General features: G+C 44.1%; 1 protein-coding gene and 1 long non-coding RNA gene across 5 annotated transcripts in view; one reads left to right on the forward strand and one right to left on the reverse strand.

The window, feature by feature from the left end:
* The window catches only part of TOM1L2 (target of myb1 like 2 membrane trafficking protein), a 44,310-nt gene extending 27,220 nt beyond the window's left edge, over window positions 1-17,090 (reverse strand). For all 3 annotated transcript variants that reach the window (XM_040439234.1, XM_040439235.1, XM_040439236.1), the window contains exons 1-4: window positions 16,994-17,090; window positions 2,227-2,311; window positions 1,315-1,393; window positions 274-423 (exon numbers count right to left, since the gene is read on the reverse strand). In XM_040439234.1, coding sequence (XP_040295168.1) covers window positions 274-423; window positions 1,315-1,393; window positions 2,227-2,311; window positions 16,994-17,045 — 366 coding nt within the window. In that variant the 5' untranslated portion in view covers window positions 17,046-17,090. The remainder of the gene's footprint in view (window positions 1-273; window positions 424-1,314; window positions 1,394-2,226; window positions 2,312-16,993) is intronic.
* Window positions 17,091-17,745: 655 nt separating this feature from the next.
* LOC121008313 lies at window positions 17,746-20,873 on the forward strand. 2 transcript variants are annotated; one of them, XR_005780551.1, is made up of 3 exons: window positions 17,746-17,864; window positions 18,003-18,171; window positions 20,831-20,873. It is a non-coding gene; the product is annotated as an uncharacterized LOC121008313 (long non-coding RNA). The 2 variants fall into 2 exon arrangements; XR_005780552.1 differs by having other exon boundaries at window positions 17,829-17,864; window positions 18,006-18,171.

The raw sequence follows: 20,873 nt of genomic DNA on the forward strand, positions 1-20,873 counted from the left end.
GAAGGAGGGCGCAAGGAAGAAAGTGGGCTCAGGAGCACCAGGGAGAAAGGGGGCATCCCGGCCCCCGCAGCGTAGCGCTCTGTATGTTCTATAGTTGCATTCTCACACTGATCACAAGCGTCTCCTGTTCCCACTACATTGAGTCGCCCCATGTTTTTCTTGCCCAGACAGGTTGAGGACAGAGCTGCCAAACATCCCATGTGCAGAGACTGAGGAGTGAGCGGCAGACCGCACAGTGAGATCACCGCGGTACGCAGGAGCCGCGCTGCTCACCTGTATCAGGGCCAGCACTTTATCCTGCACGATGGTCGGGGGGTTGTTCTTAGGAGAGATGATTTTCACCAGGACCCCATCTATAAAGTCGCGGTGCGTCACAAGCACATGGAAGCGGTGGCCGCAATTCTTCACGCACGTCTCTAAAACCTGACAAAAACACAAAAACATTAAAGAGAAGAGATCTTTACTTGCCTGTGACCATTTTTAAGATCTCTGCTTGCTGTCAGTGAATGGGATCATTCTCATTTTGATCCAACAGCTTTAAATACTTCTCACAGCTGAGTGTCTGACACAATTGCGCTTTCCAATGTCTACCCTGTCTAGCACCAATCTCCTCCTGTCCTGGCAGGAGGTCGTGACAATGTATCATCATCTATTTATCCCCCCAGGACTGTGACGAGGGGACATCCTCTGCGTCTGGAGGAGAGAAGGTTTGTACACAAACATAGAGGAGGATTCTTTACGGTAAGAGCAGTGAGACTATGGAGCTCTCTGCCTGAGGAGGTGGTGATGGTGAGTACAATAAAGGAATTCAGGAGGGGCCTGGATGTATTTCTGGAGTGTAATAATATTACAGGCTATAGCTGCTAGAGAGGGGTCGTTGGTCCAGGGAGTTATTCTGATGCCTGATTGGAGTCGGGAAGGAATTTTTTATTCCCCTAAAGTGGGGAAAATTGGCTTCTACCTCACAGTTTTTTTTTTGCCTTCCTCTGGATCAACTTGCAGGATGACAGGCCGAACTGGATGGACGGAGGGCTTTTTTCGGCCTTATGTACTATGTTACTATGTTATCAGTGCAGGTGAAATGTATCAGCCTGGGGTCCAGAATTGTGTAGACTGAGTATAATTGTTGCAAACCCTCAGTGGCGAGAAATATTAGGTACGGACAGGTTTTGAGCCTGTGGATGTAAACAGGAATGTTCCTATACACTGACAGCAAGCAGAATTCTTGAAAACGGTGAAGAACTGAAACACAAAGTCTATCGGAAAGTAGCGGAACCTTTAATTAAAAAATGATCAGGTGACCACAATCCGTACCGTCAACGCCAGCATCACCTCCCGGTAATTCTTGTTACCGTTCAGCCTCTTCTTCAAGGCACGGATCGCATCTTTTGGCCTAGAGGGGAAAACATGTAAAAAAAATATATAAAAAAATGGGGTTCAAGTTAAAGGGGTTGTCCATGATTTACTTAATTTTTTTTATTCTACCCTCAACTATAAATACCTGCTCCATGCCAGCCCCTGCATGAACGGGGTCACGTATGCCGCTGCAGCCAATCCCTGGCCTCAGCACTGACGTGTGCCCAAGCAGCACGTGACCCAACCACAGAGCTGAACAGAATGGCACGGAGCATGTAAGTCCCACTGTGTGTGTGGGGGGTGTTAAAAAAAAAAAAAGCATCAATTGTGGAAAACCCCTTTAAATTCTTGCTTTCCTAACAAATTTTCCATGGTCAACCCCCCCACCCAAATCAGGGCAATAAATGTCTGATCGGTGGGAGTCTGACCACTAGGGCCCCCACCGACCACAAAAATGAGGTTCCTATGTTCCCCTATTTGAATGGGGTAATGGTCACCGATAGAGGTGAGCGCTGCACACATGGGCGACCACCGCTCTATTCAAACGGGACAACATGGGACCTCCATTATGGTGATTGGCAGGGACCCCAGTGGTTGGACCCCCAACTACCAGACAGTTATACGAGCCCCTTTAACAAAATGACAGTGACTGTTCAGTGTGTCCTGAAACGCCCGATTCCCACTAATGGAAATTTTGGTGTAACAGAGCTGAGTTTGTCATTAAAGAGGTACTCCCATCTTATAGAGTGATGGTATTTGCCAGGATATGCTATTACTTCACCGATCCTGAGAATGAAGGGGCCGCACCGCCAGCGTGTTGCCGCATCCCCTAACTGCTTTTCCCGGCCCCCCGTTCTGCTGTACACTCACCCTTCTTCCGTCTCGTTGATGATGTCACAGATCTCCATGTTCAGCGTCCAGTCCTCGCTCTGCAGGGAGCCATCTGTAGCTTTTTCTGTCAAGAAACAGAAAAAAAAAAAAAAAGGGTTAATGGTTTGCATTTTTTTCAATTTTATCAGGTTTTTCTTCTCTGGAAAAGCTGGGTGGTGACCATCAACATGGTGGTCATTAGCTGGGTGACAGCCCCACCACCTCGATACCTATAGTCCTGAATGGCATCTGCCTTGCTGTACGCTGATATACTCCAGACCATCACATTGCTGACGATTTGCCGCTCAGGACTCTGGGAAAGCTGGGTGATGGCTCCTGTCACCTAACACACCTATAGTCCTGACCATCATATGTGCTGCTGTATACGGACGCGTCCCACACTCACATACTGATGCATATGTAGATGGATTGGCCGTTCAGGACTCTGGGAAAGCCGAGTGACAAGATAATCATTACCAGACATGAGTAGATGATCAGATCCCAGCTGCTGCAGCACCTCTTTCAAGTATGAAGTCACACACACACGTGCATTAGGGAATGGCATGTATTGCAACTCGCTAAACTACCATCTGTTGTTGGACCCCCCCCCGTAACGCACCCATCAGCGCCGGTGGCTGCCACTCCGGCCCCCACTCCGTCGCCCTCAGCTCCGCAGTGATGATATATCTCCAGGCGAGACGTAGAGTAGAGAGCACCCAGTACAGAGTGATCATCTCTGCCCCGGGGCGGCCGAGGCGCGCCGCTCTTCATCCCCCGCAGGACGTCACTTGCATAATACGGTCAGCGATGCGCTGGTTGTCGGGCACCCCTGGACGGTGCTGGGGCGAGAGGAGCTGTAGGCTGGCACAGGCAGGAGACGAGCCTGTCACTGCAGCACACGTCTACAGACGGGCAGCTCCGGAGGATACGGGGGACTGCAGAGCTCAGCTCCACCCAGATGCAGCAGCAGGAGCTTCTGCATCACGGGGGTCCCTGCCCTGCACCCCTATAACAGCCACCCTGAGCGCCACATACACACAGGGGGCGGAGCTGTGACCACCTGCAAGGGTGTTCTCTCCCGTTCCTGGGAAAGTTAGGTGACAACCAAGGCGGACGCCGTCAAGGGTTGTCATCCCCTGCTCACACACCATTAACCAGATTGGCCTCTCAGGACTCTAGAAAAGATTGGTGACATCTCTTCGTCACATGGAGGAGGGGGGGGGGGGGGTGCACAGTTGTTTTGGGCAGGTCAGAGCTGTAATGTAAGCAGCCGCACGGACGGTCACCCAGCTTTCCAAGGAGCAACTATAACAAATTGTTATCTGTTTCTGGGAAAGCTGGGTGATCAGCTCCTACTGAGATTGTCACCCATCTAATTCCCCTGCATTGCAGCCAGGCAGGCGCGTCGTTCAGGACCATAAGAAAGCTGGGTGACAGCGAGGTCCTATGGGTGGCATGTGCACCGCTGTACTACTATAAGCCAATTAGGGTTACTGCCTCTTTAAATATAGTCAGGGTCAATTTGTCAATGACAAATCCGCCCGGTATGGAAGCGCTGGATGTTCTGCTTTACTGCCAAGCATATACGTGTCGTTCAGGACCATAAGAAAGCTGAGAGCCATTTCTTTTACAGTGAACGCTCTTGTAACACTACTGCACTATTAAGGTTACTGTCCCTTTAAATAGTCAGGGCAGTGGAGCTAAGGTGATTGCAGCACATGAATCGGTCACCAGCAGAACACTGCAGAGCTGGAGGACGTGGAGGTGCAGAGCGATGCAGTGCGGAAGCGTCATCCTGCACATCAGAGCACGGCTCCTCTCCTGTAACCACTCAGGGTTCACATACTTTTATAATACAGCACCAGTACAGCTTTCCCAGGCTCCTGAATGGCAACCTGAAGGTTTATTGGTACGTACTTAGGTAAATTTGTCTTTCAGGAGTCTTAGAAAGTCGGGTGATGTGTTACGGCCCCTTTAAATAAGTAAATACTGGAGTTCAGGGACACAGACAGGTCATGTGACCTGCCTGTGGACTATTTAAAGGGGAATTCCACCCTCACCTCGGAGTATAATGATTTGTCAGCCACAGGCAAAGCAAGAACTAATGGAGAAAAATGTCCGGTTGTGTCTGCTGGGTGGAGTAGTCTGCTATGGTGTAAGGCCGCACCTGTAAACCTGCACGTGGCACTGGCATACGTCGCCTGCCTGACATTACGCCCTGGTAATTATTATTATTATCACTGCCTACAAAGTAACTCCGACTAAACCCACAACAGGAGCCCCGACACTAAAAACTGCACTGTGGTACTGTATGGAAGACACTGGGGTCCTACTGTCCAGAGGGGGGTCTCCACACCGTCAACTACTGACCTCATTATCTAATACCACATTTAACCTCAAGGGTTCTAGTGGCAGTTGGCAAAACATGCTGGGAGTTGTAGTTCACAAAAGGTGCATGACCACAAAGGGGCAGACCCCTGGAGGTAGAATGCATGTAGTGCTGGGAGGAGAAAAGAGGTACGATGTCCACAGTACCAACACAGCGCCAACGCAGTACCCGCATACCACAGACACAAAACCAACACAGTACCCATACAGCGCCAACATAAAACCAACACAGAACCCATACAGTGCCAACATAAAACAAACACAGAACCTATATAGTGCCAACATAAAACAAACACAGAAGCCATACAGCGCCAACATAAAACCAACACAGAACCCATACAGTGCCAACATAAACCCAACACAGAAGCCATACAGCGCCAACATAAAACCAGAGATGCCATACAGCGCCAACATAAAACCAGAGATGCCATACAGCGCCAACATAAAACCAGAGATGCCATACAGCGCCAACATAAAACAAACACAGAACCCATACAGTGCCAACATAAAACAAACACAGAACCCATACAGTGCCAACATAAAACCAACACAGAACCTATATAGTGCCAACATAAAACCAACACAGAAGCCATACAGCGCCAACATTAAACAAACAGTACCCATACAGTGTTAACATAAAACAAACACAGAACCTATATAGTGCCAACATAAAACAGTACCCATACAGTGCCAACATAAAACCAACACAGAACCCATACGACGCCAACATAAAACCCAACACAGAAGCCATACAGCGCCAACAAAAAACCAACACAGTACCAATACAAAGCCAACATAAAACCAACCATAGTAATCATACAGCGCCAACATAATACCAATACAGACCCCATACAGCGCCAACATTACACCAACACAGTACTCACACTGAGCCAACATAGAACAAACACAGAACGCATACAACGCCGACATAAAACCAGAGAAGCCATACAGCGCCAACATAAAACCAACACAGTACCCATACAGTGCCAACATAAAACTCATCATGCGGCGCCTACATAAAACCAACACAGTACTCATGAAGCACTAACATAACACCAGAGAAGCCATACAGCGCCAACATAAAACCAACCATAGTAATCATAGAGAACTTACAGAATACATATAGGTCAAACCTCCTCCCAGCAGGACGATAAGGGTGGCACTTGTGATTACAACATATAACAGGGCGAGCGATGCGCACAGTATACAGACACCAGAGGGTGTGCACAGGTGCATCTACACACAGTCTACAGGACATGTATATAGCATGGGGTGCACTACATACAGTACAGACCAAAAGTTTGGACACACCTTCTCATTCAAAGAGTTTTCTTTATTTTCATGACTATGAAGATTGTAGATTCACACTGAAGGCATCAAAACTATGAATTAACACATGTGGAATTCTATACATAACAAACAAGTGTGAAACAACTGAAAATATGTCATATTCTAGGTTCTTCAAAGTAGCCACCTTTTGCTTTGATTACTGCTTTGCACACTCTTGGCATTCTCTTGATGAGCTTCAAGAGGTAGTCCCCTGAAATGGTTTTCACTTCACAGGTGTGCCCTGTCAGGTTTAATAGGTGGGATTTCTTGCCTTATAAATGGGGTTGGGACCATCAGTGGCGTTGAGGAGAAGTCAGGTGGATACACAGCTGATAGTCCTACTGAATAGACTGTTAGAATTTGTATTATGGCAAGAAAAAAGCAGCTAAGTAAAGAAAAACGAGTGGCCATCATTACTTTAAGAAATGAAGGTCAGTAAGTCAGCCGGAAAATTGGGAAAACTTGGGCTATTTGACCATGAAGGAGAGTGATGGGGTGCTGCGCCAGATGACCTGGCCTCCACAGTCACCGGACCTGAACCCAATCGAGATGGTTTGGGGTGAGCTGGACCACAGAGTGAAGGCAAAAGGGCCAACAAGTGCTAAGCATCTCTGGGAACTCCTTCAAGACTGTTGGAAGACCATTTCAGGGGACTACCTCTTGAAGCTCATCAAGAGAATGCCAAGAGTGTGCAAAGCAGTAATCAAAGCAAAAGGCGGCTACTTTGAAGAACCTAGAATATGACATATTTTCAGTTGTTTCACACTTGTTTGTTATGTATATAATTCCACATGTGTTAATTCATAGTTTTGATGCCTTCATAGTCATGAAAATAAAGAAAACTCTTTGAATGAGAAGGTGTGTCCAAACTTTTGGTCTGTACTGTATATATATATGCTATAGGTACATTTCCTCTAAATACAGAGGGAGCAGTATACAGAGGATATGCTGTATGGATACAGGAGATGTGCAAGGATGCAGTGAACACATATCTGTAGTGAAGTACATTCATTATATTAGCAAGTATATACAGCAGCACAGTATATAGGAGGGGTGTTATCAATATTTTAGGTGTATATTAAGCTTTATGCAACCAATAAAGAATGTACTTGGTGCATACACGGTATATCAAGTTCTATGTATATACACCACCTATCTATTCATAAAATATATATAGCAGGTGTACAGCAGTATAGGGGAGGTACATATAGGGAATATATGGGGTGTATACAGCAGTATAGGGGAGGTACATATAGGGAATATATCGGGGTGTATACAGCAGTATATAGGGGAGGTACATATAGGGAATATATCGGGGTGTATACAGCAGTATATAAGGGAAGTACATATAGGGAATATATTGAGGTGTATACAGCAGTATATAGGGGAGGTACATATAGGGAATATATCGGGGGGTATACATCAGTATATAGGGGAGGTACATATAGGTAATATATCAGGGTGTATACAGCAGTATATAAGGGAAGTACATATAGGGAATATATTGAGGTGTATACAGCAGTATATAGGGGAGGTACATATAGGGAATATATTGAGGTGTATACAGCAGTATATAGGGGAGGTACATATAGGGAATATATTGGGGTGTATACAGCGGTATATAGGGAATATATTGGGGTGTATAAAGCAGTATATAGGGGAGGTATATATAGGGAATATAAAAGTGTATACAGCAGTATATATATGGGAGGTACATATAGGGAATATATCAGGGTGTATACAGCAGTATATAGGGTGGTACAAATAGGGAATATATCAGGGTGTATACAGCAGTATATAGGGAATATATTGGGGTGTATAAAGCAGTATATAGGGGAGGTATATATAGGGAATATAACAGTGTATACAGCAGTATATATATGGGAGGTACATATAGGGAATATATCAGGGTGTATACAGCAGTATATAGGGAATATATTGGGGTGTATACAGCAGTATATAGGGGAGGTACATATAGGGAATATATCGGGGTGTATACAGCAGTATATAGGGGGGTACATATAGGGAATATATCGGGGTGTATAAAGCAGTATATAAGGGAAGTACATATAGGGAATATATTGAGGTGTATACAGCAGTATATAGGGGAGGTACATATAGGGAATATATCAGGGTGTATACAGCAGTATATAAGGGAAGTACATATAGGGAATATATTGAGGTGTATACAGCAGTATATAGGGGAGGTACATATAGGGAATATATTGGGGTGTATACAGCGGTATATAGGGAATATATTGGGGTGTATACAGCAGTATATAGGGGAGATACATATAGGGAATATATCAGGGTGTATACAGCAGTATATAGGGAATATATTGGGGTGTATACAGCAGTATATAAGGGAGGTACATATAGGAAATATATCAGGGTGTATACAGCAGTATATAGGGGAGGTACATATAGGGAATATATCAGGGTGTATACAGCAGTATATAAGGGAAGTACATATAGGGAATATATTGAGGTGTATACAGCAGTATATAGGGGAGGTACATATAGGGAATATATTGGGGTGTATACAGCGGAATATAGGGAATATATTGGGGTGTATACAGCAGTATATAGGGGAGGTACATATAGGGAATATATCAGGGTGTATACAGCAGTATATAGGGAATATATTGGGGTGTATACAGCAGTATATAAGGGAGGTACATATAGGAAATATATCAGGGTGTATACATCAGTATATAGGGGAGGTACATATAGGGAATATATCAGGGTGTATACAGCAGTATATAGGGGAGGTACATATAGGGAATATATCGGAGTGTATACACCAGTATATAGGGGAAGTACATATAGGGAATATATCGGGAGTGTATACAGCAGTATACAGGGGAGGTACATATAGGGAATATATTGGGGTGTATACAGCAGTATACGGGGGAGGTACATATAGGGAATATATGGGGTGTATAAAGCAGTATATAGGGGAGGTACATATAGGGAATATATCGGGGTCTATACGGCTGTATACAGGGGGAGGTATATATAGGGAATATATGGGGTGTATACAGCAGTACATAGGGAATATATCGGGGTGTATACAGCAGTATATAGGGGAGGTACATATAGGGAATATATCGGAATGTATATAGCAGTATATAGGAAAGGTACATATAGGGAATATATTAGGGTGTATACAGCAGTATATAGGGAATATATTGGTGTGTATACAGCAGTATATAGAGGAGGTATATATATAGGGAATTTATCAGGGTGTATACAGCAGTATACAGGGGAGGTACATATAGGGAATATATTGGGGTGTATACAGCAGCATATAGGGGAGGTATATATAGGGAATATATCAGGGTGTATACAGCAGTAAATAGGGAATATATTGGGGTGTATACAGCAGTATATAGGGGAGGTATATATATGGAATATATTGGACTGTATGCTGCAGTATATAGGGGAGGTACATATAGGGAATATATCAGGGTGTATACAGCAGTATATAGGGAATATATCAGGCTATATACAGCAGTATATAGGGAATACATTTGGGTGTATATGCAGCAGTATATAGGGGAGGTACATATAGGTAATATATCAGGGTGTATACAGCAGTATATAGGGGAGGTACATATAGGGAATATATCAGGCTATATACAGCAGTATATAGGGAATATATCAGGGTGTATACAGCAGTATATAGGGGAGGTATATATAGGGAATATATCAGGGTGTATACAGCAGCATATAGGGGAGGTATATATAGGGAATATATCAGGGTGTATACAGCAGTATATAAAGGAGGTACATATAGGGAATATATCGGGGTGTATACAGGGGAGGTACATATAGGGAATATATCGGAGTGCATACAGCAGTATATAAGGGAGGTACATATAGGGAATATATCGGGGTGTATACAGCAGTATACAGGGGAGGTATATATAGGGAATATATGGGGTGTATACAGCAGTATATAGGGGAGGTACATACAGGGAATATATCAGGGTGTATACAGCAGTATACAGGGGGAGGTACATATAGGGAATATACGGGGTGTATACAGCAGTATACAGGGGGATGTACATATAGGGAATATATGGGGTGTATTCAGCAGTATATAGGGGAGGTACATATAGGGAATATATGGGGTGTATACAGCAGTATATAGGGGAGGTACATACAGGGAATATATCAGGGTGTATACAGCAGTATACAGGGGAGGTACATATAGGGAATATATGGGGTGTATACAGCGGTATACAGGGGAGGTACATATAGGGAATATATCGGGTGTATACAGCAGTATATAGGGGAGGTACATACAGGGAATATATCAGGGTGTATACAGCAGCATACAGGGGAAGCACATATAGGGAATATATCGGGTGTATACAGCAGTATATAGGGGAGGTACATACAGGGAATATATCGGAGTGTATACAGCAGTATATAGGGGAGGTACATACAGGGAATATATCAGGGTGTATACAGCAGTATACAGGGGAGGTACATATAGGGAATATATGGGGTGCATACAGCAGTATATAGGGGAGGTACATATAGGGAATATATCAGGGTGTATACAGCAGTATATAGTGAATATATTGGGGTGTATACAGCAGTATATAGGGGAGGTACATATAGGGAATATATCAGGCTATATACAGCAGTATATAGGGAATATATCAGGGTGTATACAGCAGCATATAGGGGAGGTATATATAGGGAATATATCAGGGTGTATACAGCAGCATATAGGGGAGGTATATATAGGGAATATATCAGGGTGTATACAGCAGTATATAAAGGAGGTACATATAGGGAATATATCGGGGTGTATACAGGGGAGGTACATATAGGGAATATATCGGAGTGTATACAGCAGTATATAAGGGAGGTACATATAGGGAATATATCGGGGTGTATACAGCAGTATACAGGGGAGGTATATATAGGGAATATATCGGGTTGTATACAGCAGTATATGGGAGAGGTACATATAGGGAATATATCGGGGTGTATACAGCAGTATACAGGGGAGGTATATATAGGGAATATATGGGGTGTATACAGCAGTATATAGGGGAGGTACATACAGGGAATATATCAGGGTGTATACAGCAGTATACAGGGGGAGGTACATATAGGGAATATATGGGGTGTATACAGCAGTATACAGGGGAGGTACATATAGGGAATATATGGGGTGTATACAGCAGTATACAGGGGAGGTACATATAGGAAATATATGGGGTGTATACAGCGGTATACAGGGGAGGTACATATAGGGAATATATCGGGTGTATACAGCAGTATATAGGGGAGGTACATACAGGGAATATATCAGGGTGTATACAGCAGCATACAGGGGAAGCACATATAGGGAATATATGGGGTGTATACAGCAGTATACAGGGGAGGTACATATAGGGAATATATGGGGTGTATACAGCAGTATACGGGGGGAGGTACATATAGGGAATATATCGGGGTGTATACAGCAGTATACAGGGGAGGTATATATAGGGAATATATGGGGTGTATAAAGCAGTATATAGGGGAGGTACATATAGGGAATATATCGGGGTCTATACGGCTGTATACAGGGGAGGTATATATAGGGAATATATGGGGTGTATACAGCAGTACATAGGGAATATATCGGGGTGTATACAGCAGTATATAGGGGAGGTACATATAGGGAATATATTAGGGTGTATACAGCAGTATATAGGGAATATATTGGTGTGTATACAGCAGTATATAGAGGAGGTATATATAGGGAATATATCAGGGTGTATACAGCAGTAAATAGGGAATATATTGGGGTGTATACAGCAGTATATAGGGGAGGTACATATAGGGAATATATTGGGGTGTATACAGCAGCATATAGGGGAGGTATATATAGGGAATATATCAGGGTGTATACAGCAGTAAATAGGGAATATATTGGGGTGTATACAGCAGTATATAGGGGAGGTACATATAGGGAATATATCAGGCTATATACAGCAGTATATAGGGAATATATCAGGGTGTATACAGCAGTATATAGGGGAGGTATATATAGGGAATATATCAGGGTGTATACAGCAGCATATAGGGGAGGTATATATAGGGAATATATCAGGGTGTATACAGCAGTAGATAAAGGAGGTACATATAGGGAATATATCGGGGTGTATACAGGGGAGGTACATATAGGGAATATATCGGAGTGTATACAGCAGTATATAAGGGAGGTACATATAGGGAATATATCAGGGTGTATACAGCAGTATACAGGGGAGGTATATATAGGGAATATATCGGGTTGTATACAGCAGTATATGGGGGAGGTACATATAGGGAATATATCGGGGTGTATACAGCAGTATACAGGGGAGGTATATATAGGGAATATATAGGGTGTATACAGCAGTATATAGGGGAGGTACAAACAGGGAATATATCAGGGTGTATACAGCAGTATACAGGGGAGGTACATATAGGGAATATATGGGATGTATACAACAGTATATAGGGGAGGTACATATAGGGAATATATTGGGGAGGTACATACAGGGAATATATCAGGGTGTATACAGCAGTATACAGGGGGAGGTACATATAGGGAATATATGGGGTGTATACAGGGGAGGTACATATAGGGAATATATGGGGTGTATACAGCAGTATACGGGGAGGTACATATAGGGAATATATGGGGTGTATACAGCGGTATACAGGGGAGGTACATATAGGGAATATATCGGGTGTATACAGCAGTATATAGGGGAGGTACATATAGGGAATATATGGGGTGTATACAGCAGTATATAAAGGAGGTACATATAGGGAATATATCGGGGTGTATACAGCAGTATACAGGGGAGGTACATATAGGGAATATATGGGGTGTATACAGCAGTATACAGGGGAGGTACATATAGGGAATATATTGGGTGTATACAGCAGTATATAGGGGAGGTACATATAGGGAATATATCAGGCTATATACAGCAGTATATAGGGAATATATCAGGGTGTATACAGCAGCATATAGGGGAGGTATATATAGGGAATATATCAGGGTGTATACAGCAGCATATAGGGGAGGTATATATAGGGAATATATCAGGGTGTATACAGCAGTATATAAAGGAGGTACATATAGGGAATATATCGGGGTGTATACAGGGGAGGTACATATAGGGAATATATCGGAGTGTATACAGCAGTATATAAGGGAGGTACATATAGGGAATATATCGGGGTGTATACAGCAGTATACAGGGGAGGTATATATAGGGAATATATCGGGTTGTATACAGCAGTATATGGGAGAGGTACATATAGGGAATATATCGGGGTGTATACAGCAGTATACAGGGGAGGTATATATAGGGAATATATGGGGTGTATACAGCAGTATATAGGGGAGGTACATACAGGGAATATATCAGGGTGTATACAGCAGTATATAGGGGGAGGTACATATAGGGAATATATGGGGTGTATACAGCAGTATACAGGGGAGGTACATATAGGGATATATGGGGTGTATACAGCAGTATACAGGGGAGGTTCATATAGGAAATATATGGGGTGTATACAGCGGTATACAGGGGAGGTACATATAGGGAATATATCGGGTGTATACAGCAGTATATAGGGGAGGTACATACAGGGAATATATCAGGGTGTATACAGCAGCATACAGGGGAAGCACATATAGGGAATATATGGGGTGTATACAGCAGTATACAGGGGAGGTACATATAGGGAATATATGGGGTGTATACAGCAGTATACGGGGGGAGGTACATATAGGGAATATATCGGGGTGTATACAGCAGTATACAGGGGAGGTATATATAGGGAATATATGGGGTGTATAAAGCAGTATATAGGGGAGGTACATATAGGGAATATATCGGGGTCTATACGGCTGTATACAGGGGAGGTATATATAGGGAATATATGGGGTGTATACAGCAGTACATAGGGAATATATCGGGGTGTATACAGCAGTATATAGGGGAGGTACATATAGGGAATATATTAGGGTGTATACAGCAGTATATAGGGAATATATTGGTGTGTATACAGCAGTATATAGAGGAGGTATATATAGGGAATATATCAGGGTGTATACAGCAGTAAATAGGGAATATATTGGGGTGTATACAGCAGTATATAGGGGAGGTACATATAGGGAATATATTGGGGTGTATACAGCAGCATATAGGGGAGGTATATATAGGGAATATATCAGGGTGTATACAGCAGTAAATAGGGAATATATTGGGGTGTATACAGCAGTATATAGGGGAGGTACATATAGGGAATATATCAGGCTATATACAGCAGTATATAGGGAATATATCAGGGTGTATACAGCAGTATATAGGGGAGGTATATATAGGGAATATATCAGGGTGTATACAGCAGCATATAGGGGAGGTATATATAGGGAATATATCAGGGTGTATACAGCAGTAGATAAAGGAGGTACATATAGGGAATATATCGGGGTGTATACAGGGGAGGTACATATAGGGAATATATCGGAGTGTATACAGCAGTATATAAGGGAGGTACATATAGGGAATATATCAGGGTGTATACAGCAGTATACAGGGGAGGTATATATAGGGAATATATCGGGTTGTATACAGCAGTATATGGGGGAGGTACATATAGGGAATATATCAGGGTGTATACAGCAGTATACAGGGGGAGGTACATATAGGGAATATATGGGATGTATACAACAGTATATAGGGGAGGTACATATAGGGAATATATTGGGGAGGTACATACAGGGAATATATCAGGGTGTATACAGCAGTATACAGGGGGAGGTACATATAGGGAATATATGGGGTGTATACAGGGGAGGTACATATAGGGAATATATGGGGTGTATACAGCAGTATACAGGGGAGGTACATATAGGGAATATATGGGGTGTATACAGCGGTATACAGGGGAGGTACATATAGGGAATATATCGGGTGTATACAGCAGTATATAGGGGAGGTACATATAGGGAATATATGGGGTGTATACAGCAGTATATAAAGGAGGTACATATAGGGAATATATCGGGGTGTATACAGCAGTATACAGGGGAGGTACATATAGGGAATATATGGGGTGTATACAGCAGTATACAGGGGAGGTACATATAGGGAATATATGGGGTGTATACAGCAGTATATAGGGGAGGTACATACAGGGAATATATCAGGGTGTATACAGCAGTATACAGGGGAGGTACATATAGGGAATATATGGGGTGTATACAGCAGTATACAGGGGGAGGTACATATAGGGAATATATGGGGTGTATACAGCAGTATACAGGGGGAGGTACATATAGGGGATATATGGGGTGTATACAGCAGTATATAAAGGAGGTACATATAGGGAATATATCGGGGTTTATACAGCAGTATATAGGAGAGGTGCATATAGGGAATATATCGGGGTGTATACGGCTGTATATAGGGGATGTACATATAGGGAATATATCAGGGTGTATACAGCAGTATATAGGAGAGGTACATATAGGGAATATATCAGGGTGTATACGGCTGTATACAGGGGGGGTACATATAGGGAATATATCGGGGTGTATACAGCAGTATATAGGGGGGTACATACAGGGAATATATCAGAGTGTATACGGCAGTATATGGGGGAGGTACATACAGGGAATATATCAGGGTGTACACAGCAGTATACAGGGGAAGTACATATAGGGAATATATGGGGTGTATACAGCAGTATACAGGGGGAGGTACATATAGGGAATATATCAGGGTGTATACGGCTGTATACAGGGGGAGGTACATATAGGGAATATATCAGGGTGTATACAGCAGTATATAGGGGAGGTACATATAGGGAATATATCGGGGTGTATATAGCAGTATACAGGGGGAGGTATATAGGGAATATATCGGGGTGTATACAGCGGTATACAGGGGAGGTACATATAGGGAATATATCGGGTGTATACAGCAGTATACAGGGGGAGGTATATATAGGGAATATATCGGGTGTATACAGCAGTATACAGGGGGAGGTATATATAGGGAATATATTGGGGTGTATACAGCAGTATACAGGGGGAGGTACATATAGGGAATATATCGGGTGTATACAGCAGTATATAGGGGAGGTACATATAGGGAATATATCGGGTGTATACAGCAGTATATAGGGGAGGTACATATAGGGAATATATGGGGTGTATACAGCAGTATACAGGGGGAGGTACATATAGGGAATATATCGGGGTATATACGGCTGTATACAAGGGAGGTATATATAGGGAATATATCGGGTGTATACAGCAGTATACAGGGGAGGTACATATAGGGAATATATTGGGTGTATACAGCAGTATATAGGGGAGGTACATATAGGGAATATATGGGGTGTATACAGCAGTATACAGGGGGAGGTACATATAGGGAATATATCGGGGTATATATAGGGAATATATCGGGTGTATACAGCAGTATACAGGGGAGGTACATATAGGGAATATATTGGGTGTATACAGCAGTATATAGGGGAGGTACATATAGGGAATATATGGGGTGTATACAGCAGTATACAGGGGGGAGGTACATATAGGGAATATATCGGGGTATATATAGGGAATATATCGGGTGTATACAGCAGTATACAGGGGAGGTACATATAGGGAATATATTGGGTGTATACAGCAGTATATAGGGGAGGTACATATAGGGAATATATCAGGGTGTATACAGCAGTATACAGGGGGAGGTACATATAGGGAATATATGGGGTGTATACAGCTGTATACAGGGGGAGGTACATATAGGGAATATATGGGGTGTATACAGCTGTATACAGGGGGAGGTACATATAGGGAATATATCAGGGTGTATACGGCTGTATACAGGGGGAGGTATATATAGGGAATATATGGGGTGTACACAGCAGCAGCACAGAGGTCACACACAATGAATCAGGGGGCTCTGCATTCCATACGCAGGAAATAAAGCAGACAGAGCCGGTTCTGCGGGTTTCTTACCGATACACTGCCCCACCGGGGTGCTGTACGGGTTCCCCAGTAGAAACTCCATCTTGATGACAACAAACAGCCGGCCTCTGCAATGGTTCACACAGACAAGACGCTGTCCCGCCCTCTCACTACGACAATTGGATGAATTTACTGCTAATCTAACACTATTGGTCTATTCCAGTGTCTATCAAACAGAGAACCCGCCCATTCCCCCCACGGAATGAGCATAACTGACATCGGATAGGACCATGTCATTGTCAGTTGTTTTGATTTACAGAAGCAGCGACCAATCAGAAATGAACTTGAACTGTCCTAAATATCGTCTTATCCCGCCTCCCTTGTGGATGACAGGAACTGACCCCGCCTATTGACGCTGATTGGTCAACGGTCCGTGACATTCCTTGGTCACCATGCATGCCCACCTTCCCTTGACATTCTTCAGCCAGCTTTCCTATTGGCTAGCTCGTTTTGAAGAGTGAAGCTTTATATGTCCAATTGCTCATTTCTTTGAACGCTCGTTCATTGGTCACTGTTAGTCACGTGGGCCGTTTCTCTTAGCAACTGGACAACGCTGTTGTAATTCTGCGCACCGCACAGGTAATAAAGGATGGGTTTTTTTCAGCTTATTTTTTTACTCTGTTTTAGGCAGGATTGATGGGGGAACGAATCCTAAGCCGTAGTATACCACAGCGGCGGGCAGATTAGGTTTATGCAGCTGCAGCCTGTGGAACTACAAGTACCAGGAACTAGCCAGATCAGCCATTCACTGTGGAAAATTACATCAACGAACTTTCCAGTAACTTTTTTTTTTTTTTAAGATCTCTACTTGCTGTCAGTGAACATACAACTTCCTAATTTTATCTTCAGAAATATTAAATAGGTATTTATTTTTTTATAAAAAAAAATTTTTTGATATTAAATAAAATTATAAATATATTATGTTTTATATATAATCTAAAAAAGAAATGATATTAAATACATTTTTATAAATAATGAAATATTAAAATCTTTAAATAAGCAGCCGAACGCGAGCGCCATGTACGACACGGTGGAGCCGAACGTCATAGACGATGAGATGCTGAGAAACGCCGCGGAGGAACAGGGTCCGCGGGAGGAAGCCGGCCACATCGCCAAGATGGAGGGTATCAGCTTCAAGGACGTCACTAGCTTACGCCTCGACTTCAAAAGTAAGATGTATAGGCCTCGTGCCATGCGACACCGGTCACTTCCTGTGGGGCCTCACTGCACCTCCATACGTGTATTTGAAAAAGCCCTTTTAGGAGGTTTTACCCCTTAAAGGGATTTCCCAAAACGACACATAAGTGCAGCCACTTACTGATCAGTGTCTAGTCCGTGGCAGATTGAAGTGGTCGCGCAGCTTTTTATATTTCCCGCCAGACCTGTGGGGTCAAGCATACTTACCTGCTGCACGCCTCTGAGTTCAGGCTCCATCACTCCTCTGGTCCCTGGCAGAGATGGGGGTCATGTGCGCTGCTGCCTCAAGCGTCACATCACTGTATCATTGGGGCTCCAGTCACCGTCTGCAGCCAGTCACTGGATGCAGCGACGCACGTGACCCCTGTACGTGACGATAGTTTACATGCGGGGACCTGAGCGTGACAAACGGAGCAGTGGACCAAAGGAGCCAAAACCAAGAGGCAGAGAGCAGGTAAGGATGCTTGACTCCACAGGGCCGACGGGGAGGGGGAAGAATTTTTAAACTTATACAAAGTTGGAAAAACCCTTTAAAGAGGACCTTTCACCGATTCTTACCCTAAGAACTAAGTATACAGACATGTGTAGCGGCGCCCGGGGATCTCTCTGCACTTACTATTATCCCCGGGCGCCGCTCCGTTCTCCCGTTATGCCCTCCGGTATCTCCGTTCCCTAAGTTATGGTAGACGGAGTCTGCCCTAGCGCTGGCCAATCGCATTGCAGAGCTCACAGCCTGGAAGAAAATAACCTCCCAGGCTGTGAGCTCTGCGCTGCGATTGGCCAGCGCTAGGGCAGACTCCGCCTACCATAACTTAGGGACTGGTATCTCCGCCTACTATAACTTAGTGAGCGGAGATACCGGAGGGCATAACGGGAGAACGGAGCGGCGCCCGGGGATAATAGTAAGTGCAGTGAGATCCCCGGGCGCCGCTCCACATGTCTGTATAGTTAGTTCATAGGGTAAGAATCGGTGAAAGGTCCTCTTTAAGTAGATCAAAAGACCTAAACTTGGTCTCCACTCCCTTTCCCCCCTCTGCCGCCATGTCGTGTCTATAGACTTGGAAAAGAGGGGCGGACAGCGCTCCTATTTAATTGTGCGATGGGTGCGCGTCTCCAGGGGAAGTGGCAATTTTCCTCATACTGATTGGACAATCCGTTGCATCTGGAATAAATTCCAACAAAAGGACGTGCTGCCTCCATACTTCTTCTTCTTGTGTACATGGGCTGCCGTGTCTATAGACGTCACCGCCTCTCTTGACAACTGTGTGTTCCCACGTTCCTTGTCAAGGGGCTGCGTCCTTACACAATAACAGCGTCCAGTCGCTGGCCGATCATGCACATGTGACCTGGGTATAGTGGTCACGTGAAGAAGAATGGAGAGTCATTACTTCCGGTAGGGGAGCGGGAAGACATTTAGGCTGGGTTCAGACCTGAGCGTATTTGATATGCGCGTTTAACGCGCGTTTTTATGCGCGTTTCTTTGCATTAGTAAACGCGCGTTTGACGCGCGTTTGTGTGATTGACTGCAGTGTCCTATGGCCACAAACGCGCGTCAAAACGCCCCAAAGAAGCTCAAGATCTTGTTTGAGCGTAGGGCGTTTTTCAGCGCGTTCAAACGCGCTGTAAAACGCTCAAGTGAGAACCAGGGCCATAGGGAAGCATTGGTTTTCATGTGTTGAGCGTTTTACAGCGCGTTTGAACGCGCTGTAAAACGCTCAAGTGTGAACCCAGCCTTAAAAGGAGAGTATGGCTTATTTCATTATTTTATAGGGTTGCCTGTTGAACGACCACTTTAAACAGTTAGGCCTCTTTCACACGAACGATACGGATTAGGTCCGGATGCGTTTAGGGTGCGTTCAGGAAAACTTGCACCATTTCACAAGCAGTTTCAGTCAGTTTTGCGTTCAGTGGTTCCGTTTTTTTTCGCGCGGGAGAAATGCACATGGATGCGTTTTTCACGCGCGTGATAAAAAACTGAATGTTTACAAACAACATCTCTTAACCACCATCAGTGAAAAACGCATCGCATCCGCACTTGCTTGCGGATGCAATGCGTTTTTCACTCAGCCCCATTCACTTCTATGAGGCCAGCGTTGCGTGAAAAACGCAGAATATAGAACATGCTGCGATTTTTCACGCAACGTACAAGTGATGCGTGAAAAACAACGCTCATGTACACATTCCCATTGAAATGAATGGGTCCGGATTCAGTGCAGGCGCAATGCGTTCGCATCCCGCATTGCACCCGCGTGGAAAACTCGCTCGTCTGAAAGGGGCCTTACCGTCCCCAGATCAGACCCCTTTCAACAAATACCGACCCCATAACAGACCTCTGAAACAAATACAGACCCTCCCCACCAAAACCAGAACCTCTAAATACAGACCAGATCCAGACCCTACATACCTACACAGCAGTTCACACCCTCCTCTTCTGCTCTCCCCCTGACTTCAGGACCTGCACACATTTTGGTCATGTGATCTTATCTGTGCAGGTCCTTCTGCCGGTCCAGAAGCAAGTCTCTGGGTACTTTGGGCCAAACTGCCAACATTATAATCCACCACTGTAACCAGGACCCCATCTGATGTGGTCCAATGGCGATTGATGAATTTAGGGGGATTCCTCTGTTTCAGACATCCTGAAGGTAGATAACCTATGGCAGTTCCACAATCTGAC

The sequence above is a fragment of the Bufo bufo genome, chromosome 7, assembly GCF_905171765.1.
Source record: "Bufo bufo chromosome 7, aBufBuf1.1, whole genome shotgun sequence".
Classification (NCBI taxonomy): Eukaryota; Metazoa; Chordata; class Amphibia; order Anura; family Bufonidae; genus Bufo; species Bufo bufo.